Genomic DNA, 24,170 nt, shown 5'->3' with positions numbered 1-24,170 from the left:
CAAGTTTGAATTGATTCGGTGTGTTCGGAAGGAGAATAAGGTGATTGTGAGAGAGCTAACAAAATTGAACTCTTCAAACAAATAATAATTTAATCTAAATTAAAAAAAAATATATTAGATATATCAGTTTTACCCATCACATAGGTATATAGGAATTATTTACATGAATATACGGATATGGGAATTTTGTATAAGAAGAAAATGTTACTAATATCCCTACTTTTAAATATTAAATTGTTCATTTAACTTATCTGAATTTATTACCTGAAACCGTGTTTTTTTAATATACTCCGGTTTAAAATGAACCCATTTTTATGTTTTTAATATTTTATTCAGATTGGTATCTAAATAACGGTAAAGTAATTACATTTATGCAAAGTTATATAACATTATAAAATGAGAAAAATATAAAACTATTTTTAAATAGTAAACACGAGTCATAAGAATTTTTTAGATTTTATACTAGACAAGAAGTAGTTAAATAGTTACGTTTAAATTCAAAAATATTTTGAAAAATTAAGATTATATTATTTTAATATAATACATGCTCGTTTAAATATAGAAGTTTAAAATTTTCAAAAATTATATTTATTTTACAAGATTAAATTTAACAGCTCGTCGATTAGAAATTTTGAGAAACATAATTACTATAAATAATAATTAAAATAAAAAATTATGAAAATATTTTAATTTTTTTGGGTAATACTATTTTGGATTAAAACGAATATAATTCTATCCTAATTAATCGTGGATTATTTTACTCTTTATTAATTTAAAATAATTGAACATAATCATGTAATCTTTATCCAACAATATCGACATTAACTCTCAACTTAAAACTAATCATTTAATTTTTTATACATATATTTGTTCATTTAAATAAAAATGCAGACACCAGTACAGTACAGTTCACGTAGGTTTACGCTAATACCATATAATAATTATAAAAAAATAAAATAAAAATATTTTGTGGAAATATCAAATGAAATAATGTAAAAGTTAAAAACTATCATTTTAATAAATTTTATAGATAAAAATTACAACTTCAGTTTTATTTCTATTGCATATCTAAAACAAACTAATATTGTGCGTGACAGCTAGCTGTTTGTTTAACCTGTGAAAACTTAACACGTTCAAATTCTTCACCACTTCCCAAATCCTTCACGTAACGTTGTTTCTAATAAATCACTTTACATTAATTCCCCTAAATTACGCGTTAAAACGCGCTTATTGGAACTGTAACAGCGTTTGCCAACTCCACACGCGCTGGAACATACCTGCAACAACACTGCTTCAACGGCTACTTCTTCCACACAAAAAACCATGATCACAACGTTTACTTAGTCAACTAGTTATTCATGTTTTCGACCGTTGCCACATCTTTTTTATCCAACGGTAACATATATTTTTTATTTAACACGCGTACGTTCCAGATTTCGTGACAGCTGTGTTACTTCACCTCACGCGGTTACTTATCTACTATAAATACCCTCTTCGTCTCCCTCTTTCTTCTCACACACCTCAACCAACAGAAAACCTCTTCTCTTTCATAATCATACTCAATACCCTTTCTCTTTTCGACTTTCTTCTCACTCCATCAACAATGGCTCGTTCCTTTGCTCTTATGCTAATTGCTGCATTGTTGTTCAGTTCCACAATGGCTCAATCTCCGGCTTCGTCGCCGGCCTTGTCGCCAACCAACACTCCCGTCGCCACTCCCCCGAGGAGGTCATTGTCTCCGGCTCCATCTCCTGCCGTGGTTCCAACGCCGTCTGAATCACCGGCTGCTTCACCGGCTTCTCCACCCGCCACCGGAGCATCTCCTCCTGCTCCACCTGCGTCTCCTTCTGAATCCCCAAACGCTGCCGCTACTCCCACCACCCCTCCCTCCACCATCTCGAGTCCACCAAGTGAAGCACCAGGACCTGCTGCAAACGGTGCCGTTTTGAACAGACTCGGTGGATCTGCTTTGATCCTCGTTATCGCTGCCGCTGTGCTCGTGTAGAAGATTTCTGTGCTGATTTATTATTGTCTTTATTTATTTTCTATAATTTTTTTCACGAATACTTGAGTGTAGAACTCGAGTACTTCTTTCTTTTTGGTTTTTGGTTGCTCTGGTTGAGGATTCATTTATTTGATTATTTTTGTATATTCTTTTAATATTATTATTATTATTATCATGATTGATAATTGATGCAGCTTTGTAGTTTATACTACTTCACAGTCCAATCTCTTGGTCTTATCTATTGAATGTTGGAATTTGATGCTACTTTTTTATATTCCCCAACTTCAATTCAACCTAAATCTTTTTATTAACCCTAATTTATATCCTCGTAAACCCTAAAGTGAAAGTGTTGGTAAAGAAAGGTAAAATAGGCATAGTAGGCACAGGAAAAGTAGGATCATTTCCTGGTCAAAAGATTCTCCTTCAGTGATTGAAAGACACATGAAGAAACTGAATTAAGATTTGCTTTACACAACATTTTCATAAAAACTACAAAAATAAATTACATTTTTATAAACTAATTTATAAACAAATAATAAATATTTATGAAAATAAGTACTTCATATATGATGTGATCGCATTTTTATAACTTGAAAAGAAAAAAAATATATATAGAAATTCAGAAAAAAAACCTTTGAATCTGAACAAAATATTAAATTTCTTAGGAATAAAATTTGTATATTGGAATGTATGTTATATTTTGATTTGGTTATTATTGAAATGTAGAGTAGAACAAAGAAATGGTTAATTTTATGGAATTTTAAGTTTTTTTTTTTGGATTATATATTATGGGATCCGATAGCGATAGGCCTAACAAATACTCGCAATAATAATAAAAAATAGAAAATTAAATATATTAACCATCCATTCTTATCATCCATTCAACAAGATTTCACTACTCAGAAAAATAAATTCTTGTTCATGCAATGCTGGTATAATTGATTATATTTACTCAGAAAAATAAATTCTTGTTCATGCCATGCTGGTATAATTGATTATATTTTGAAAAATCCATTCAACAAGATTTCACTACTCAGAAAAATAAATTCTTGTTCATGCAATGCTGGTATAATTGATTATATTTTGAAAAACAAGTGAATCCAATTAGATTAATAAATTATTGTGTGAAACGTAATTATTCAAATGGTAATACTATAGTTTGAGTCATGTATCCATCATTAAAGAAAATGAAATGTCTTAATTTTATTTTTATAACCTAAATTATATAGATGAAAATCAGTGTTTAAAAGACTAATAAATATTTATTGTTTAAAATAAATTCAACAGTTTTTTTATAAATATTATACTTATTCAATGGTGTAAATTCATGGGTTTATGTAATTATTTGTTAGCTTTATTTCGTCTTAAATAACAATATTACGATCATTTAATATCTTTGAGCAAATCTTTGTTAATAGTTCAAACGTGAAAGTCTTATTTTATTTGAATTGAGAGTGGGTACTTATTCAATTACATAAAATGTCACTTTAAAAAAAATTATAAAATGGTTAATTTTTTTGTGTAAAAAAATCATTGTTGGACATATATTAAAAGCCTAAGAATTTTTTTCTGTTTAGTAGTTTTTTTAAAAATACTTATTAAATATTGACTATTTTCTAAACCACTCCTTAATTAATAGCATCTAAGAACCATTGATGGCTTTTTAAAGACACATCTTTTTACGCGTTTATATTTTAGTAAATATTGCTTTTAACTTTTGAATATTTTTTTTAAAAGAACTATTAGTGCGACACCTAATAATAATTAATTGAAATTAGAAATCGTTTAAAAATCATCAATAACAATATTTATTGATGATATACCCATTATTTTCTGAGGTAAATGATATTTAGAATGTAAAGAAACATTCATAATAATAATAATAATAATAATAACCATTGTTAAAACTGAGAATTGAATACAATGAACTGTGCTAATAAACAGAATAGTGAAAGTGATGAAGAAGATCTTTTGATGGTCAAAATCTTCCTCAATCTTCTCATTTCTATCTTTCTTTTTGGATTTTACAAAATCAATCTCATAACTCCAAAAAATAAGAATGGTGAAAAAGAGAAAGTTGTCGAAGCTATGCAACGTACCAATCTCTTCTTTCCACCAACTCAAAAACAAATTAATATTCTGCCTCCTCTTTCAATTCATTATGTTTCTTAATACAATTTTTTATTTCGTTTTAATTTAAATTATAAACTTCCCCTCTTTAACTTTTAATCCATGATTTTTTTTTCCACAACTTCAAAAATCCATAATTTTAATTTAATCTTCAATTTTGCGTATATTTTGTTTGACCTAATTAAACCCTAAACCTAACCCATAAAAAATAGCCCTACTAGTTAAATTAAAATAAATAAATGTTGGGTCAAAACTTCAAAAAAATATTGTTTTGTCATTGAAATCGCGAAGAAAAATTATCATTAAATTGAAATATTTTTATTTGTTATTTTACAAATTTCTATAAATATTTTTCCGTAAATATCTATAGAGAAATGATTTGTCATAACATAATATAAAGAAACTATTTTTTTTAAAGATGGTAGATAATTTAAATTTTTCCAAAAATAAATTGTTTATATATTATGAGCTAATTTTAATTCTAAAAATTTATACTTAACGAAATACTTAAAGAATTTGTTTCCGGACAAGATTTCCTTTCCTCCATTTCACAAATGTACCAATAATGCAAATGCCAAATTTTTTTCTTTTGGTAAAATGTCATAAAGAATAAATAGTGATAATTTAATACAAAATTAAAAGTTATACATTTACTTCCTTTATTATATAATAGAATTAAAAATATAATTAAGTTTTGAAAAAAGTATTTAAAGAATTCAGTGGATTGAGGAGCTTTCCTTAAAAAAAGAATATGAAGATTGGACCATAGTCTTCCCCAGTCCTTAGGGTTGTGTGTTGTAGATCCCCAACAAGTTTCACACACTTTCCTATTTCTTGACCGTTACAATTCCGGCACCCCTTTCATCAACGGTTCCTGTTCCTCTTAGCTCTTATCAGCTTCCACGTGTACTGTTCTGATTCAACCAAAAGTGCGTTTCTAAGGACTCCACTCATCATTACCCCCATGCCATCATATCAACTTATCGGAGCAATCTCCACCGTCTGATCCTCCCATCACACCAACCTCTTTTTCTATAAATTCTCACTCTCTGTCTCTTCGTTCATCTCAAACACACTCTTCGTAAAACTACAACAATTATCCCCTGCGTTGCACCACCTTCGTTTATTCTCCACCGTTTACTTCTCAGCCTCTCAGATGGCTTCGTCCTTCACTCTCATTCTCCTGCTCGCTGCTATGTTAGTCTTCTCTGCCGTCGCACAATCTCCGGCGTCGTCTCCTAAGGCCGCTGCTACTCCACCTGCCGTTTTTCCGTACAAGCCTCCACACAAAGTTTCTCCGTCACCAGCACCCGCTGTGACCTCTCCGCCGTCTCCTCCTCCATCGTCTGCGTCCTCTCCCTCGCCTTCCGCTTCTCCATTGTCAATCTCTGCTCCTCCGTCCGAGGCTCCCGCGCCGTCTGCGAACGCCGCTGTCTCGTATGGATTCGCCGCCGCAGGATCTGTTGTGGTTGGTCTCGTCACTGCCGTATTGGTCATTTGAAACGCCGCGTAGGCTTATATAGAAAAAGTATTCTCTCTGCTTTTGAGATTGTCATAGCTATAGTTTATAATTGTTTCGTTTTGTTATTTTTCATTGAATTGGTGGTGATACACGGTTGGTTCAGTGAAAATAACTTGGTGTAATCTTCCATCTTTTGTTATTGTTTATGTGAGATTTGTGATTATGTTTTCATTAGTAACAGTTGGAGGCTCTTGCTCCTTATTCTTCTTCCATTGAACATTCTTACTTTTTAATTATATAAAATTTTCATTCATACATGAGACTCTTTTTAATTTATAAAAAGATAATAGTATTCTCTTTTTATTTTACTCTTTGAAATCCTTAGGAAAAAGTTTCTCATGAATAACAAGTACTTCATGAAATTAATTATCAGCAGCTTTTATAAATGTAAATGATAGAATAAAAAGTGATCATACTATATTTTATATTATAAGTTTTAATTTTTTTGTTAATATTAAAGTCTTATATTTTTATTTATGTATTAATTATTTTAAATATATTTATTTTACTTTAAAATGTTATATAGTTTTCCTATTATGAATTCATTTTCTTTAATTCAAGTTTAAAATAAAAGTAAGAATACATTTTTTAAATAGGCATTTCATATTTACTCAATACGAAAATGCTTGTAAATAAGAAAATTAGAATAAACTTACCATAATTTAATACTGAAAACAATATAACATTTAAAATAAATAATATGATATAAAATCATCTAAATAATATTTTTAATAATAAACTTATTTCTAATTATTGTTAATGTAATGTTTAGTAAAAGATTAAAAGTACAAAATTTATACCTCATTAGAAAAACAAAATTAATAAATTTATGTAATGTGTGTATAAAAAATAAAATAATAAAAATGTATTTTTATAGAAAAGTATAAAAATTAATAAATATTTTGAGAACAAACTAAAAAAATAAAAGTTAAAAACTCAGTTTCAAAAAAGGAAATATCATCATTAAAATTGTATTATTAAAACTCACGTTTCAATCTAAACCATGGAATATTCTTATAAAACTTTTACAAATATATTATTTTAACATTATTATTATTATTATTAAAATTTATTAAATTGAATGTACCAAAAAAAGTTAATATAGATGTATTGGAAATTGTATTGACTATTGGATCGGTCAAAATATTAATGCAATGAAAAATTATAGTCAAAACATATAAATTAAAAAAAATTAAAATCAATATTCTTATTAAAACCGTGGGGTGAGTCAAAATATTAATTCAGTGAAAAGATTATAATAAAAATAATATTAATAACATAATGTAAATATATAATCTTATAAAATTTTAATGCTAGTAAACAAGTATTCAACATTTGTATGTATAACATACAAATATTGAAATAAAAAATATATTATAATACTGATATTTAATTTTGAATTAGTGATCGCAAAATGATAACCCTGTTTAGCCCATGTTATAGTTTCAATGTGAGATAATGTTCAACTTTACCCTTAAAATAAAATAGAATTTAAAATGTTAAGGTTTATTATTGTTTTTAAGAAGAAGAAAAATCAACATCCTATTAAGTTTTCATTTATTAATTTAATATGAATCAAAGTTTTTCTTATTATTTTTTCCTCCTTTTTTTTTACCTATTTTGCGATTTTTATATTAGTTTTATCTATTCAACGATTTATCAATAGTATACATTAAACTGTTCACCATTCAACTACTATTACATGTTAAAATCACAAAAATATATTAATCACTTTTATAAATCAAATTAAAAAAAAATTATAAAAAAATCATAACTATCTAATAATATACGTTTTGTTATCAACAAATATTATTAATATCTCAGTTTTAATCAATGAAGATTTGAACTATCACGACTTTAATTAACAACACCATATATTGTACTAGTTTTTAACTAGTCAAAATATTTCTATCAGTAAAATGAGTTTTATACCATAAATTGAAGTTTTCATTGTTCAGTTTGTGTTTTTTTATTATAATTTTTCATGTAATAATTAATTAATCATAATATTTTATATTATCTTAAACTATTATTAATAGAAAAATTATATTTGATGACAAGTTACTATAACAGTTTTAATTTATCAGTTATAGTAAATGAGGCAGTAATATAATTGTAATAAAATTATAAACGTGGTAAAATTTAGTTATAATATATTGGTCCAATTAATAACTTGTATTAAGTTTTATTTAGGGTTAAAATTAAATTCATATTAACTCTCTTCTTATAAATATTATATGTTGTGTTTTTTACATTAGTGTATTAATTAATTATTTTGTAATTTCTCTTTTATATACCAAGAATTGAAAATAAAAATTGAAGTACTCTAGAAATGATATTTTTATATTAAGATATCATTTTCAGTGAAACATCATATTTTGTAAGAGTCCATTGTAATTGGTTAACGAGAGAGGACAAAAGAAGACTCAAATTCAAGTCTTTTGGTCGCAACCAAACAACCATTCCTTAAGACACTTCTTTTTTTTTTCTTTTCTTTTGTTTTCTTCCTTTTCCTTTTTGTTTCTTCTACACACACATTTAATTATTTACCCCTTCGTTCATGCAAAGGATTTCGTTATTATCTTCAGACAAATGTCACATTTTTCTACACCAAAACTACTTCTGCACCGTTCAAATAAACTAATAATTTTTTACTTAAATGAGATTTGAAATTAAGACCAAATGAAAATATTTTTACCTTTCAAAATTTTCCAATTTGTAAGAGATACTCTCTATATATTTATAATTTGATATATGTTAGAATATAGAACATAGAATATGTTCTAATATTAGTGTGAAATTTAAACTTAACTCAATATTATAACTTTAACTTAAGATAATGTTTATATATTATCTAGTTATATATTATGATATGTTTTTATATCTTTAGACATCAAATTTTAAAAATACACAATTTTTAATCAATAGTTAATTTAAAATAGTTATAGTGATTTGAAAATGAATGAATTTTAGCTTTCCTTCCAAAATTAGGAATGTTACCGAATTATGAGACCTGAATAGGACAACAATATGATTATTAAAACAAATTAAGTTTAATTAAAGTGTTAAAATCTTCATTATTCACTAACTCGGACTACAACTTATTTTATCATCTTTGATAATTGTGCTAACCCCGTTATATATAAAATATTATTCAACTTAAAAATAAGTTATGTTAAAGTTGTTTTTCTCAATACTGTAAATTAATAAATAACTTAATGAGTGGAGTAATTTTTATTGAATTACCTCTAACACTTTTCATTTACAATGAAGGAAAAAGAAATAAAATGTGAGAAAAGAAAGTAAAGAAATAGAATGAAAAATTTACTATATTGATTTGAGAATAAGAGTAGTATAAAAATAAAGGAAAATTATTATTTTAAAAAAATAATAAATTAATTAATGTTAAGTAATTATATGATTAGAAAATTACTCATATATTTATTACTTATTTTTTTTGTAAATAAAATATTTTTTAAATTAATACATTCCTTCAAATTAAGATTTCTTTTTCAGTATATTTATACTTTGAAACATAATTACGAAATATTTTTTATTATAAAATTGTAATTTTTAAAAATATTGAGTTACTTAAATTAATAAATAATATCATATTAAAAAATGAAAAATATATTAATAAAAAAAAATATTTTTCTCCTTAAATTTGAATGAAAAATAAAATATATTTCTGAAAACAAGAAAAATATTTTTATATTATTTTTTTTTTTTTTTGAAAAATCACTTCTGACCAGACTTTTCCTCAAGACAATACATGCAAATCACCATGTCATTATATTTATCGGGGAATAAATTACAATAAAAGAATTTAATGTTTCTTTAAAAACTTAAACACCATTTAATATGAAATATTTTATGTTTTAAGTGATATTTATTATGAGATGAAGGGAAGGGGCAATTTTATTTGATTTTAATTAAATAAAAACAAACAATTTTTCAATATAAACAAGTGCTGTCGCATATATAACTCAAATCATTATTGTTTTAATTCAATCAAATTGAAAGAAACCATCTGATAAATAACAACATATTAGAATATAGAAATCTCATAAATCAAAACAACATCAAATAAAAAAATTAAAACAAATATATCTAAAATTAAGGATTTACAGGAATTTAATAAAATTTTCATTTCGTCAAAAAAAAATCTTTACCAAATATACTTCTTATTCTATAAAAAAAAAATCATTTAAATACCAGTTCAAAAATACAATTAACTTCACATGTACCTTTCATAGTCTTTAAGCATTTTTTGTTGAGATTTGAATATTTTATTGACCTTTAACGTCATGAAAATGAAATCCAACTTTCAACAAAAACCCAACACTCGGAATCATCACACAAAGAACCAAACTTTGTTTTTTCGTTTATGTATATATTTTTAGATTTTTTTTTTTTACATTCAACTCATAAAATTTAACGTTTATTTTTGGCTAACGGAAAAAGATTTCTATAATCTCAATACTAAATACTATTTAATAAATTAATTATTTTTTAAAAGTAAAAGTTTGACCTTTTAATTTCATTTTATATTTATTATAATATAAAACAAACATTTTTTGAAAGTTAAAGCTGGCCGACCCACGAGTGGTGAACGTTAGAAAAGTAAATGCGTGGCCTTAATTTCAGTTAATTAGTCAACTCTATTCAATACGTTATTTATTATAAAATTAAACCACCATAAAAGATTAAATTACATTAATGCTTATATCATAACATTTTTAATATTTTTTTTTCATTATTAATAAAAACTTACAATATTCAATTATTATGTAGCAGGTTGTGATAAAAATTTCTCATAAATTTTACAATTCAATATAAAATCTAAAATAGAAAAAAATGGTCAATTTTACAATTCAATGAATGAATATATTTTATTTTATAATTTGAATTAATTAAAAAAAAAGTGTGTGATGGCATAATTTTATTATAATTTTATTATTGAATGCAACTGCTACCAGTAGGATGTGAACATCTTGAGAGACAAAACTGTGATGGATGGTTTGAAGTCAAAGTTTGAGACTTGATGTCATGATCATTATCTTCTTCTTCTTCTTCTTCACTCTGAATTCTGATGCTGATTTCACCTCTTCTTTTCTTCCCGATCTATCAAATGGGTCTGCGTCATCTCACAAACTTGATGACGCCATTGCCACAACTCTGTGCCTCACTTTGTCATGTCAAGAAGTCTGAGGCTTGTTCACCAGATTGCGAAATTTGCCTCAGGATCTGCCTCACCAATCCCCAATACCCTAATTATGATTCTCCTCCGGCGGCGCCGCCGCCGCCGCCACAACTTCCGCCTTTCAATCTAGATAACGGCGGCGTAGATGAATCCAGCAGCCACAGAATAGCCACCTATTTGTTCCTTGCTCTTGCGATTCTAACAATTGCTTTCTTTGTTGTTTGTTGTCGCACCATCTACACCAGGTTCAGCTCAAGGAGGAGGGTGCCATCGAGGCACCAACCGGAGAGCAGAGGTGGTGGTGATTTTGTTGATGAAGAGCACGGAGCTATGGTGGACCACCCCATATGGTATATCCGCACCCTTGGCCTTCAGCAATCGATTATCAGTGCCATCACAGTTTGTAGGTATAAGAAAGGTGAGGGCTTGATCGAAGGAACCGAGTGTGCTGTTTGCTTGAGCGAGTTTGAAGAGGATGAGAATCTCAGACTTTTGCCTAAATGCTACCATGCTTTTCATTTACCTTGTATTGATACATGGCTTAGGTCTCATACCAATTGTCCCATATGCCGGGCCCCCATTGTTTCTGACCTTGCAACTGCTAGGTTGGACTCTACTTTTCTTGATTCAGAATCCTTTGGAGATAGCCATGTGGAAATTTTGGAAAATAGTGCTTCTGATTCTGAATTGGGGAACAGGGCAGAGGAAGAAGGCAGAGTGGAGGGTGAAGATGGAGTTAGGGTTTGTGAAACTGAAACCCCAGTTGAAGAGGTGCCCTACATTCTTCCTAGAAGATCTGTTTCTCTGGATTCCTTTTCTGTTGCAAATATCAACCGTGCTCTTGCCACAGTAGGATCTAATGGTAGCTCAAAAAGGGTGCTGGATGATGCTGGTTCTTCTTCAAAGGGGGGTTTTGGAAACGATTTGGCTACCACTTTCAAGGGTAGCTCTTCTTTCAGATTAACTAGGTATCTGCAGGGTGCTCCTAGTTCTTCAATGAAAAGGTCACAGTCCTACAATGGGAAGTACCTTCTGTCCTGGTACGGTCGCAATCAGAAGAAGCCAAATGGTTCTCTGAGAAGCTTTTAGTAGTACTTGATAAATTGGCAAGTAAAATGTACATGTAACTCTCTACAAGGTGAGAGCTTCAATTTTTGATTTCTGCATGAGGCAACTTATGTGATACTCAAGTGTATGTAAATCTGTAAGTTGCAAATAAATGTAATGTTGAATTTTGCTTGGATGGTGTCGTCTTCACATGAAATTGTGCTGATGCTAGTGTCAACACACAGTGATGCAGATAAGTAGAATTGAAGATCTAACAAATCAATGAAATCCTGCTCCAAATCGTTTTAAATTCATCCTGACTTGCAATTGATGGAAGATGAATACAAGGTTTCGTGGATCTGTGCATAAAATTTTAAAGATCAATAATTCCTCCATGTGAACTTCACTTCCTTTTCTTTGACTAACTTGTTTTAGGTTCTTGGTGGTGAATTTGTAAAGACTTTTTGTTCCGAGGTTTGGTCGAGTGAAACAGAGTTTAGTGGAAGAGCTTTTCCAATTGTTTGGTTTAATATTAAAAAAAGTAAAAAAAACTAGTGTTATAATCAAGAGGAGTATCTCCAATTAGAATATTTAGTTTCACTAAAATTAGTGATTTCGAGTCAAATTGTTATTCTGCCATGATCAAACCATCTTTTTTAGGTCTATCTTCACTCTATTAGTGGGCTAAGCATGTCTTCACTCTATTAGTAGGCTAGGCCCAAAACTACCCTTTTATTGGAACTGCTTCTTCCTGCACCTCCATCCCTCTTTAAGTTATCCCCAAAAGTTTTGAAATTTTCAAAATTATCCTTCAATATACAGATAAAAATAAAAACAATATTTTATACTATGAATAATAAACCTACCGGAATACGAAATTTGAAATTCTACCCCTAAACCCGAGACCCTCTAGACCGTAGACCCTCTAGACCCCAGACCCTCTAGACGCCAGACCCTCTAGACCCCAGACCCTCTAGTCCCTAGACCCTCTAGACCCTAGACCCTCTAGACCCTAGACCCTCTACCCTAGACCCTCTAGTCCCTAGACCCTCTAGACCCTAGACCCTCTAGTCCCTAGACCCTAGACCCTCTAGACCCTAGACCCTCTAGTCCCTAGACCCTCTAGACCCTAGACCCTCTAGACCCTAGACCTTCTAGTCCATAGACCCTCTAGTCCCTAGACCCTCTAGACCCTCCAGTCCCTAGACCCTCTATACCCTAGACCCTCTAGACCCTAGACCCTCTAGTCCCTAGACCCTCTAGACCCTAGAGCCTCTAAGTTATATAATCCAGAATCTATTTAACAACTAATAGTACTGAATTACATAATCTTAAACTTATTTAATAAAATAGGTTATAAATTACGAATAAATTTTTTTTTTTTTACTTTCTTAGATTTATTTTCTTAATTAAGTTTTGGATTACATAATTCAATATTGTGAGTTGTTAAATAGATTTCGGATTATATAATTTAAAAGTGATAAATTATGTAAAATTTAGAAGTGATTGGTTGTCTTGGTGGGGAGAAGATTCGGAACATCTCAACTCAAAAGTATTAACAAAAGTAGTCATATTTACATTTTGAAATGTAAAATTAGAAGATATGTTTTAAATTTTTTTCCACTCCCGTCAGAGCTAAGCAATGAATTAAAATCTCTCTCATCTTTTCCTTTTCGCTTCATTAAAATCCATCTTATCCTCTTACCTTCGCTAAACCAAACAATTCCGAGTTCTTCTTTTTATAGTACTTTGTTGGTAATGTTTACTTTTTGTTCTAAATTACTTGTGGCTTTTCGAGAATATGTTTTCAGACGAAACAAATTTGAACAAACTAAAAACTATTTCGTAGCCTTTTATGATTGAATTAGAAATATGATTTTTATGATTGAATTATAAATATGATATTTCCTCATGTTCACACCCTTTTATCTGCTTTTGAAGTTCCCGCGTCTCAGTTTATTATTGCCATTGTATTTGCAATTAGAATGAGTAAATCACTAGATTTATAAATAAATTGATAAAAAGTACACTGTTTTCTTAAAAAATACTATCTTTGAATTACTATATTAATTTAATTTTTAAAAACTAAATTATTTATTATTTATAAAGTAACAAAAGGACCTTTTTAAAGTGTGTTCGCAAAGAACCTGAAATGCTCATGTATGCTGGCACCATGTTCCAGCAGGAAACAGGGCAAATACACTGCAAAATTCTCCATAAACAAATTCGTCACAGCTTATGTATGTGGAAAAGCTATGTATCTGAGCAGAAAAACATGTCAATTTGTCAAAGGATTATGGAGAAATTGTAGGAGATCTATTAAACGCTAAAGAAGATGATACAAACATAGTAAATGGAAAAATTAAGAGAAAAAGCATATAAAAAACTACCAAAATCTTGACCAACAACACACTAATCCAACGCGAAATTTTAAAAGATCAAGAAAATAGGCGTTACATAAAGAGTCCATTTAGCCAAACACAAATCTATTCTTCCTCTGCATCTTTGTTTTTCTTTTTCTTATGCTTCTTCTTTTCACTCTTATCAGCATTACTCTCATCTTCCTTTCCATTGCTAATTTCAGCAGCAGCAGCTTCTTTGTCTTTCTTCTTCTTCTTTTTCTTCTCAGACTTTTCTAACTCCGGTGAACCGTCTTCAACCTTATCCTTATGCTTCTTCTTCTTCTCAGTTTTCTCCTCATCTGAAGAGGCAACTTCACTGTTATCCTTGTCCTTCTTCTTCTTCTTTTTCTTCTCTTTTTTGTCAACTTCAACCTCCACAGTCTCATCAGCCACCTTCTTGACATCTACCTCTTCTACATCTACTTTCGCCTTCTTAGCAGGGACCGAAACTGGGCTATCAGTGCTCTCATGCTTCTTCCTCTTCCGTCCTTCGCCATCTCCGTCCTTCTCATCCTCAGGTTCAGGCGCAGCAGCCATACCAGCAATCACACTATCCCCACCAGTGGGCAAAACAAGATTCCTAAGCCACTCCTGGGGGGTCTTCTCATTGGGCTTCCCATGCTTATCCAGCATCCCTTGAGAAATAAGCTTCTTTTTCATGGAAGCCCTAGGACCCAACCCCCATTTCCTTGGATAAGTATCCCTATCCATGACAACCCTCTTGATCTTGGCCACAACCCCATGATCACAAGTGGCCATAACAGCAGTAGTCATCTCAGCAATCCCAAGAGCAATAGCCTCCCCCTTGGTGGTCATAAGCACAACCTCCTCCCCAACATCAATATCATTCTCAAACCTAAGCAACCCAGGAATCATCAACTTAGCACCATAGCAAATAGCATTCACAGCAGAGTCCTTAACAACCAGCCTCTTATAGCTAGTCAAAAGAACCTCCAAGGGCATAACAGCCCTTCTCAAATAACTCTCATCCCTAAAATTATCAAAAACCCACTGAGCATCCATAACATCATGCATGCTCACCATGTTATCCTTCTCCCCCATGATCCCAGACCGAACCCTCCTAAGCTCTTGCATATGGCTACCCACACCAAGAAGCAACCCCAAATGAACACACATAGTCCTAACATAAGTCCCAGCCTCACACGAAATCCAGAAAACAACCAAGTGCCTATCAGGGTCATACTCAAGGAGCTTACTTTCATAGATGGTCCGAATGCGGAGCTGGCGTTTGACGGCGGAGATCAAGGGCGGGCGCTGAAAGACGGCGCCGGTGAGGGTCTCCAGGGCGCGTGCGACCTTGGAGACGTCGGGCACGGCAGAGTGGAGGCGGGCGATGCAAACGTATTCCTTGCCGGCACCCTGCTGGGACTTGACAAGGCGGGTGGCGCGGTCGATGCAGACAATGAGATTGCCGGTGACCTTGGGATCGAGGGTACCGGAGTGACCAGTCTTCTCGACGCGGAGGAGGCGCTTGATCCAGGCGACGACCTCGTGGGAGGAGGGGTTGGCGGGCTTGTCGAGGTTGATGACGCCGTATTTGAGGTATTCGGCGAGGGGGCGTTTGAGGGGGGAGTAGCCGGAGGGGATGGGGGTGTAGTGGCCGGTGCGGACGTTGAGGCGGTCGTAGTTTTTGAGGAGAATGGGCCATTGGGAGGTGTCGATTGGGGGAGTGAAGCTCTGAGGCTTTATCATCAACCCCTCATCTTTGCCTGCTTGTTCCTCTTCCACCACCTTGCCGCTGCCGCGCTCCTTCTTCTTCTTGCTCTCCGACTGAGACATGCTGAATGTAGGGTTTTAGGACTGAGGCTGCAAACTCTCAACCAGGGTTTTGATTAAAAGGACTCACTTCCTCCTCTACACTGGGCTGGGCCACTCCACATCAGGCCCAAAATAATAACCCAATTATAGTTGCTTCTTCCTACCCTTTCATAGGTTATTGCAGCACCCCCACAAATTTCATAATTCCAAAAATATCCTTTTGTAAAAAAGTTAAAATGTTTGAAGGTTTTGTTTTGTTGTAGATGTTTGCTTTCTATATATTTCAGATTTTGTATTCCAGTAACTTTTTGAATCGATATTAATTGAGATGTTTGTGTATTTTTTGATTAGGAAACTCAGAAAAACATGTTCCTAAATCTAGTGAAATGTTTTAGATTAGTTAATCTATAATACAAAATTATATTTTGAATTATATAATTTAAAACTTATTTTTCTTAAATATATTTTAGATTACGTAATTTAAAAATAAATTTATAATCTGTGAAATTTTTTTAGATTAGTAAATTTTCAGAAATATTTTTTAAAAATATATATTCTAAATTCCATAATATATAAGTTTTTTCCTAATTTTTTTAAAAATACATTTTATATTACATAATTCAAAATATTTTTTGAATTAGAAATAATTTTTAAATTTTGTAATTTAAAATATATTTTTTAAAGTATGTTTCAGATTACATAATTTAAAAGCTTCTTCTGAAAAAATAAACATATATTTTCACATTTGGTCTACTAGAACAATTGATGATGGAGGTGAAAGAATAAGCAACCCCCGATTACACATTTTTTTGTCCAACTTTAATTCTTGTAATATTTTTATTTTTAATTTAACTCATGTTTACAAAACATGCTTTGCACCAATTTTAGTAATTTTTATATAAAATAAAAATTTCACATAATTAAGGACTTAGTACTTGGAAAGAAGAAGAAGGAGGTGAAGAAGCGAGCAACTGAGAAACGCCGCCAATGGCGCAACGCTCACTTTTCCTCTCTCTCAGACGGTAAGCCCATTTTTCACATTCCCCTACTGCTTCCCCACAAAACAGAACCCAAAATTGCAATTTTTTTTTTTATGATTCTGCATCTTAATTGATTTTCTGACCCCCAGACTCGGATCAGAACCACGTTCCACACTTTCTCTGCAACCAATCATATTTGAGTTGTTGGGTATGGGTAATTAATCTCAAAATTGCATCTTTTCATCATGCAGAAGTAGCGGTTTAGCTTGTGTCCTGAACAGAACGAGATTTGCGTCTTCGGGTGTTGTGAGCAGTGATTTAGTGGAAGAGAGTGTGGAAGGTGATGACCTAAGGAGCATAATCTTGAGGCTAAGGCTCCCCAAGCGAAGCGCCACCAACATTCTTCAGAAATGGGTCCTTCAGGGGAATACTGTTACGCTCTCTCAGCTTCGGGATATTTCCAAAGAGCTTCGAAGATCTCAACGTTACAAACACGCTTTGGAGGTTTCACCCTTTCTTTTCTCATTCATAACCTCTTTCCATTATGATAGCTAAATTAGAGCAATACACAGGATTCGAGTTTAAAACATTTTAGCTACCTAAGTACTGCAAAGTTTATATAGTTCTGTCATGGTGAATTAAATTTTCACAAATGGTTTGGATGAAGTAGAAACAAAAATCTGTAAAAAGTCATCTAGCCAATCATGCAAGCTTTTGGGTCTTATTTCTGTTTAAACAGATTAGAGCATGATGCTGAATTTCCAAGTCACAAATGGTTATTATTAAGAGTAAATTATGCTAACATCACTGAGTTTTTTAAACTCACACCGACACTCCTGTCTTTTTTCGGACAATAACCCCTCTTAATCGGTTTAAATCCATTGCGTTGATACCCCTATTACCCCAGAATTTGGTGTGAATTTCTGTAGTAAGGCATGTGAGTGTAATTTACTAAATTATTTGTAGCTTTTGTAAGGTTCTGAAGAAGAAAGAATGATCATTAGGTAGTTCGGTTTACTTATTTCTATAGTGCCTATAATTGTTGGAATGAAAATGTTGTTCAGTACTGTGGCTTTTGGCAAATGAGGTTATAACAACTCGAGAAGTTTCCTGAAGTGAATATATCTGAATTAATATTATTATTTGGATGTTACTTATTCCTGACTTTTCTGATTCTGCGTAATTTCATATATTAGTTTTTCCTCCAACAAACTACAAATCTCTATCAATTTCTAATACTTCCAAATTCTAATGCTCAGCCATACCAGTTTTATTTATTTTTCCTTCTCTAGTGATTAGATTGCATCCAATTTGGAACACTTATTATTGTTATTATTATTATGATGGTGATGATTTATGATACCGCATTCATTTTCTATTGGGTGTATAGCTTTGCAATTTGTGACTAGTGATGATTGCAGATATCAGAATGGATGGTTAGCCATGAGCAATACGAGTTATCAGACTCTGATTATGCAGTGCGCATAGATTTGATGTGCAAAGTTTTTGGCATTGATGCTGCAGAGCGCTATTTTGAGGGTCTACCTCTTGCGACAAAGACTACTGAAACTTACACAGCCCTCCTACATTCTTATGCAGGAGCGAAATTGACTGACAAGGCTGAGGAACTTTATCAAAGGATAAAGGATTCAAACCTCTGCTTTGATGCCCTTACTTACAATGAAATGATGACTCTTTACATGTCAGTGGGCCAGTTTGAAAAGGTCCCTTCGGTTGTTGAAGAACTGAAACAACAAAAGGTTTCCCCTGATATCTTTACCTATAATCTATGGATAAGTTCGTGTGCCGCTATTCTTAATATTGATGAGGTTAGGAGGATTCTTGATGAAATGAGTCATGGTACTGGTTCTAATGAAAGTTGGATCAGATATTTGAACCTGGCCAATATGTATATTAGTGTAGGTCATCTTGGTAATGCAAGTTCCAACACACTTGTTGAGACTGAGAAAAGGATCACACAAGGGCAATGGATAACTTATGACTTCTTGATCATTCTTTATGGTGGGTTGGGAAGTAAGGATAAACTTGATCAGATATGGAATTCCTTGAGAATGACCAAACAGAAAATGATCAGCAGGAATTACATCTGTATCATTTCGTCCTATCTGATACTTGGTCATTCGAAAGAAGTGAGTGAAATTATTGATCAATGGAAGCAATCCACGACCACAGATTTTGATATGCTTGCCTGTAAAAAGATTATGGTTGGTTTTAGGAACATTGGTTTAGCTGAAATAGCCAACAATTTGAATAAGATTCTCATTGAGAATGATCTCAGTCCAGGATATGATTAACTGGGAGTTCTCTGAGCTTGAATGTAATGTAGAATTCATAAATTTGAGATCAATTTTACAACTTTCTCTAGAGAAAATATATTTCATTTGCAATTGATCAGAGGGTGAATGGAATGAAGTCTTGCAAGGCTATGGTGGATGCACAAGATTCCATTGCACTGCTTCTAACCTTTAGTGGTGATGCTTCTGTCATTATCATACTTATTCCTATGAATTTGGATGTGTTTTGCATTAATTGTTAAATTATTTTCCAACTTTTAGTGTTACCTTTTTGCCTGAATGTTTTTTTAAACAAAAAGCATATTTTCTGTGTTTTATGTTTTACAAATTTTCAATTAAAAGAATAAAAGTGGACATTCTGCATTAAGAAAACAAAAATATTAATCCTAAGTTTCTTTCATTTGCTATTGGACAAAGTACATGAATAGTGAAGCACCAAAGACATCTTTTTAAACAAAATTTTGATACTCTTTTTTAGAAGCGAACACTTTTTCAATCGCAAATGAAATTTTGCCTTGGAAATATTATACGTACAAAGCAAATGTTGAATGCCTAATGCTTTGATAGACATGAAAATAAATAAAAATTATGTTGGATGAAAATAAATTGTCAAATAAAAAGAGTAAAATTTAAATTAGTTTGGTTTAAAAGAAATTAAAAAAATGAGATAAGAAATTGAAACATGAGTATAAATAAGTAAGAAATAATTTAGGGAATTTTACCATTTTCTGAAATTTATTTCTAAGCTTAACTCAACCTGATAAGTAGTGTGATGGATTTAGTATATTGTGTTACAATAAATTTTGAATTTTGATAGAATATTACAAAATTGTTTGTTTATGAAATGACCTTTATACTTACTTTATACCATAATTTATTTTTACTTTTAATTTATATAAAGATCTCCAAAATCTGTATCAAACCATATAAAATATTTTTAAGGCTGAAAGTATATATAAAAAAATATTTATAACAAAAATTATATATTTTTTAAAATAAACTCTTCTATGAATTTAAGTCTGACTTATTTCTTTAAAAAAATATCTTATCCTAATTATAAGTTTATATGATCTTATTTTAACTCTTATATTACAAAAGGATGAAGATATTTCATATAAAAATGTATTTATTTGATAATTCAAAATATAAATATTTTGATTACATTTTTTATTTTTATTTAAAATATTAATATACATTATTATATTATTAAAATGAAGGAGAATGTTATCTTAACATTTTTTATTTCTAAATAATATCTCTAAAGATAATGTAAATAAAATATTATCATTTTTTAAAGGGTCCACCACATGATCCACTTGTTTGTTGTAAACTGAAACTAGTTGAAATAAGTTTTGTAATATAGAACTTTTGGTCCAAATATAAAATTTGGCATATGAAATTTGAAATAAAAAATGAAAATGGAAAATATAAAGTTTCAATCCACTGAATTGAAGTTTATATATATATATATATAATAATAATAATAATAATAATAATAGTATAAAGCGTTTTGCCATGAATTAGGAATCCCATTACTCTATCATCCCATTTAATTTCCAGAATCATAAGTTAGTTATAAAAATCAATTTTAAAGTCAATTTTAAAAGCGAAATCCTTTCTCTTTATTCAAAATTAAATTCACTTCACTATCATCGACATTAAATTTACTCCTAAAACTATGGTTCATGATTGAATGTGTTTAAATTTTATATTCAAAATATTCTTTAATCAAGAACAAAAGAAAACGAAAGATCAAAATTTCTATTTCTAGGATTGAAATCGAAATCAAAATGATATTTGACCTTGATTATGATAAATAAAATAATAAACAATAATATTTAATTATCAAGATCTGAAAATTGATTTATCTTTTGGAATCACTGTAAATATATGAGATCGAGCAGTTATTAGAAATTGTAATAAAAATTGAAATTAATTTACCATCTCTAATTGAGGAAAAAAATTCAATTAATTGATTTCCGTAAAAAAATTGAAATCAAAATATCGAAGAATACTTTTTATTATTATTAATGAGAAATTTTGTATGGAATACGGAATCTTTTATTTAATTTTTTTTTACTAATGTTTTATAGAATGTTTTATTATAGAATGCCTTATAGAATGTTTTATTAACATTTTTATTATTATTTAAAAAAGTATTTTAATTTAAATACGGAATGTTTTTAATTATAATATTTTTTTTAATAAGCCATGCATTTCTTATGAATGAGTTGTAGAGTGTGTTTGTTATGAACCATTCTCTTTTAAATTATAATTTTGCACATGAGTTTATTCAAATGAATTTTAAATAAGTTTATTAATCTAAAATAAAATTCAAATATTTTTTATTTTATTGTGATAAACTATTTAAGTTTAAACAAATGTTGTTGCATTTGAAATTTATAATATAGCCACCATTTCTTTTCCTTTTTTGAAGATAAAAATGTTCGTTTATGCATTGCTATTATTAATTGTTCATTGTTATCTTTTATAATTTATCTGCCTGAGTTTTTATGATTTGAATACATCACTTAATATTAAAACTTATAAGATTACTTCTTATGGATATAAACCATGACTTTAATCATAATTAAATCAATAAACGATGAATAATTTATAAAAACATCTTGTATTATTGAATAAAGAGGAAGCTTGTTCATATATAAATGGCAGCATTCACAAATATAAACAAGTCTGGGCTCAAAACCAAGCAATAATGGATGAGCCCAAACAATCCATGCACTGGTAATTCAATAAATGCTGCAATATTATGCTACTCTCAATTCATAAATACTCCCATTGCCCAAATATTACCAAGAACCATAATAAATAAATAAAAATTAATCCATAAAACATTATTTTATTTAATATTAAGGAAAACTACTAATTCTATTTTTCTTTAACTTTTTTTAGAAAATATTACGTCATTCGTTACCAATGAACTATGAACATTTCATATAAAAATGGTCAATACACTACTTTCAATTAAAAACATTAAGATAGTGTGTATTTGAGTATCACAATAGTGTTAAATTACTTTTGTGTAAAAAAAAACATATGGATAATCCAGCACCAATAAATCATGAACATTTTCATATAAAAAAAAATTAAAACACTACTTCTAATCTAAAACTTTATAACAATAGATTTTATTTTATTTTTTTAAAATTTTAAGATACATGTTCTTATTTGTTTTGTCCAATATAGTTTCACAGAGTTTAGGAGTCGAGACTATAAGTAGTTTATATATTTTTTTCTTCTCTATCTCATCAAGACGTCTTTTAAAAATAAAACTGTAACGGAACACCGATCTCCAAAACGGACAATACCTCACATGCAATGGTTAATCATAGTAATACTTTCTCTAGAACTTGAGATCGAAACAGTAACACCAACTGTGAAAAGAAAAATGTATCACAAACCCCTCAATTAGAAGAATAAACTCCCCTTATGTCGGAACACTACGCAACAAAGTCACACATATAATCATATGATTATAGCATTAATTTGTACTTTAATCACATTTTACTTGAGTAACTAAAATACAGTAGGATTGTTAAAAGGTGAATTTTGAGTTTGTGTTTATGGGAGAGGAATGAATGTGTGGATGAAAGAGTTGGAAGCAACGCGGAAGAAGTTGAACCAACCAAATTGTCTTTCTCTTTCAAGGAATTTGAAAGTGTTGTACCAACCAAAAAGAAATTATGAGAATGCACAGTGTCTATGATTCAGCTTGTGCATATAATGGCAAAGCATATCTAATTGAGTGGGGAAGTTTTGAGTATGGGTTGTTCCAACAAAATCAGATGTGACTTTAAGAATCACATCTAAATCTCTATTCCTCACATTTGTTTTTTCTTTCATTTTTTTTTCAAACCCAAATATAAAACAAAACAAAAAATTGGAGAAACCAAATCATTCATTCAATTTCTCAACTTTTTCCTTATTATTTTATTTACCATATCATTCATTTTATCACAACTTTTTGGTATATGAACCAAAACTAAATCCATGCAATTTGGGGAATCTATTTCGTGGTGAAAACCAGTTAAAGTACACCTAAAGAGACAAACGTGTCTCTCTACCCATGTTCTTTCAAATTCCAAAAAATTTCTTGCACCAAACAATCTAATCTTTTTTGCTCATTCGTAGTGTTGCTTTTCTTATGTAGAAAATTTAATTTTAAAATAAAGGAATATGTATGTAGACGAGTTTATTGAACTTTTATTTATGAGCTCAGTATATAGTAAAAGTGTAATACTAAAGTTAAAGAGTCTAATGATCATTTCAGTATTTTAAAGTGGTTTTACCTTGTCAATTTTCAAATAATTGTTATAAGTTAGCATATTTATTATACACACTCTTTCATGCTAAATGAAAGTGTAAGATTGTTTATATATCAAATAAAATAATATTTAAAGAAATAAATTATTAAAATAGTAAAAAGTTTACTTAGCAATGATATGACTTTTCTAATGATTAAGTTAAAGGGTGAGAGAGTTAAATTTAATCTTTTTATCAGATTAATTAAAGTATTTACTTTTATTTTTATATATTTGTACTCAACTCTACCGATCAATTAAATTTTTTATTTTATCTCTTACTCTTATTTTTTTAGTTTATTTATTCTTCATGTCTATTTTCTCAAACTAATTGATAGAGATCTACTAGAGATAAAGACATTTCATTGTATATAAGTGGGTGCAAACCTCAATCCTATGCCAGTTTTATGGGGTTGAGTTAGACCCACTTCTTAATATGGTATTAGAGTTATTTCGAACCTATCC

The 24,170-nt window shown here is 30.2% G+C and overlaps 5 protein-coding genes across 5 annotated transcripts; 4 read left to right on the top strand and 1 right to left on the bottom strand.

The window, feature by feature from the left end:
* Positions 1-1,448: 1,448 nt before the first annotated feature.
* On the top strand, positions 1,449-2,216 carry LOC137832767 (classical arabinogalactan protein 1-like). Its single transcript, XM_068641104.1, has one exon. The coding sequence runs from the start codon at positions 1,604-1,606 to the stop codon at positions 2,003-2,005; it is 402 nt and encodes a 133-aa protein (XP_068497205.1). The 5' UTR covers positions 1,449-1,603; the 3' UTR covers positions 2,006-2,216.
* A 3,075-nt stretch (positions 2,217-5,291) lies between these two features.
* LOC137833586 (classical arabinogalactan protein 1-like) lies at positions 5,292-5,636 on the top strand. The gene has a single exon (XM_068641927.1). The coding sequence runs from the start codon at positions 5,292-5,294 to the stop codon at positions 5,634-5,636; it is 345 nt and encodes a 114-aa protein (XP_068498028.1).
* A 5,000-nt stretch (positions 5,637-10,636) lies between these two features.
* LOC137832766 (E3 ubiquitin-protein ligase RING1-like) lies at positions 10,637-12,103 on the top strand. The gene has a single exon (XM_068641103.1). The coding sequence runs from the start codon at positions 10,750-10,752 to the stop codon at positions 11,947-11,949; it is 1,200 nt and encodes a 399-aa protein (XP_068497204.1). The 5' UTR covers positions 10,637-10,749; the 3' UTR covers positions 11,950-12,103.
* A 2,098-nt stretch (positions 12,104-14,201) lies between these two features.
* Positions 14,202-16,136, bottom strand: LOC137832765 (H/ACA ribonucleoprotein complex subunit 4). Its single transcript, XM_068641100.1, has one exon. The coding sequence runs from the start codon at positions 16,107-16,109 to the stop codon at positions 14,394-14,396; it is 1,716 nt and encodes a 571-aa protein (XP_068497201.1). The 5' UTR covers positions 16,110-16,136; the 3' UTR covers positions 14,202-14,393.
* An 815-nt stretch (positions 16,137-16,951) lies between these two features.
* Positions 16,952-19,529, top strand: LOC137832758 (pentatricopeptide repeat-containing protein At5g09450, mitochondrial). Its single transcript, XM_068641095.1, has 3 exons — positions 16,952-17,110; positions 17,320-17,572; positions 18,490-19,529. The coding sequence occupies exons 1-3, from the start codon at positions 17,076-17,078 to the stop codon at positions 19,381-19,383; spliced, it is 1,182 nt and encodes a 393-aa protein (XP_068497196.1). The 5' UTR covers positions 16,952-17,075; the 3' UTR covers positions 19,384-19,529.
* Positions 19,530-24,170: the final 4,641 nt, after the last annotated feature.

This window comes from Phaseolus vulgaris, chromosome 6 (assembly GCF_000499845.2).
Source record: "Phaseolus vulgaris cultivar G19833 chromosome 6, P. vulgaris v2.0, whole genome shotgun sequence".
Taxonomy (NCBI): Eukaryota; Viridiplantae; Streptophyta; class Magnoliopsida; order Fabales; family Fabaceae; genus Phaseolus; species Phaseolus vulgaris.
The sequence above is the reverse complement of the archived record's forward strand: the minus strand, read 5'-3'. Positions and strand labels throughout refer to the sequence as shown.

Bases quoted from the DNA above. Each gene is read 5' to 3' on its own strand.
- LOC137832767 (XM_068641104.1), top strand. From the start codon at position 1,604: ATGGCTCGTTCCTTTGCTCTTATGCTAATTGCTGCATTGTTGTTCAGT.
- LOC137833586 (XM_068641927.1), top strand. From the start codon at position 5,292: ATGGCTTCGTCCTTCACTCTCATTCTCCTGCTCGCTGCTATGTTAGTC.
- LOC137832766 (XM_068641103.1), top strand. From the start codon at position 10,750: ATGCTGATTTCACCTCTTCTTTTCTTCCCGATCTATCAAATGGGTCTG.
- LOC137832765 (XM_068641100.1), bottom strand. From the start codon at position 16,109: ATGTCTCAGTCGGAGAGCAAGAAGAAGAAGGAGCGCGGCAGCGGCAAG.
- LOC137832758 (XM_068641095.1), top strand. From the start codon at position 17,076: ATGGCGCAACGCTCACTTTTCCTCTCTCTCAGACG. The intron at 17,111-17,319 runs GTAAGCCCATTT...TTCATCATGCAG, and splicing joins CTTTTCCTCTCTCTCAGACG to AAGTAGCGGTTTAGCTTGTG. The intron at 17,573-18,489 runs GTTTCACCCTTT...TGATGATTGCAG, and splicing joins GTTACAAACACGCTTTGGAG to ATATCAGAATGGATGGTTAG.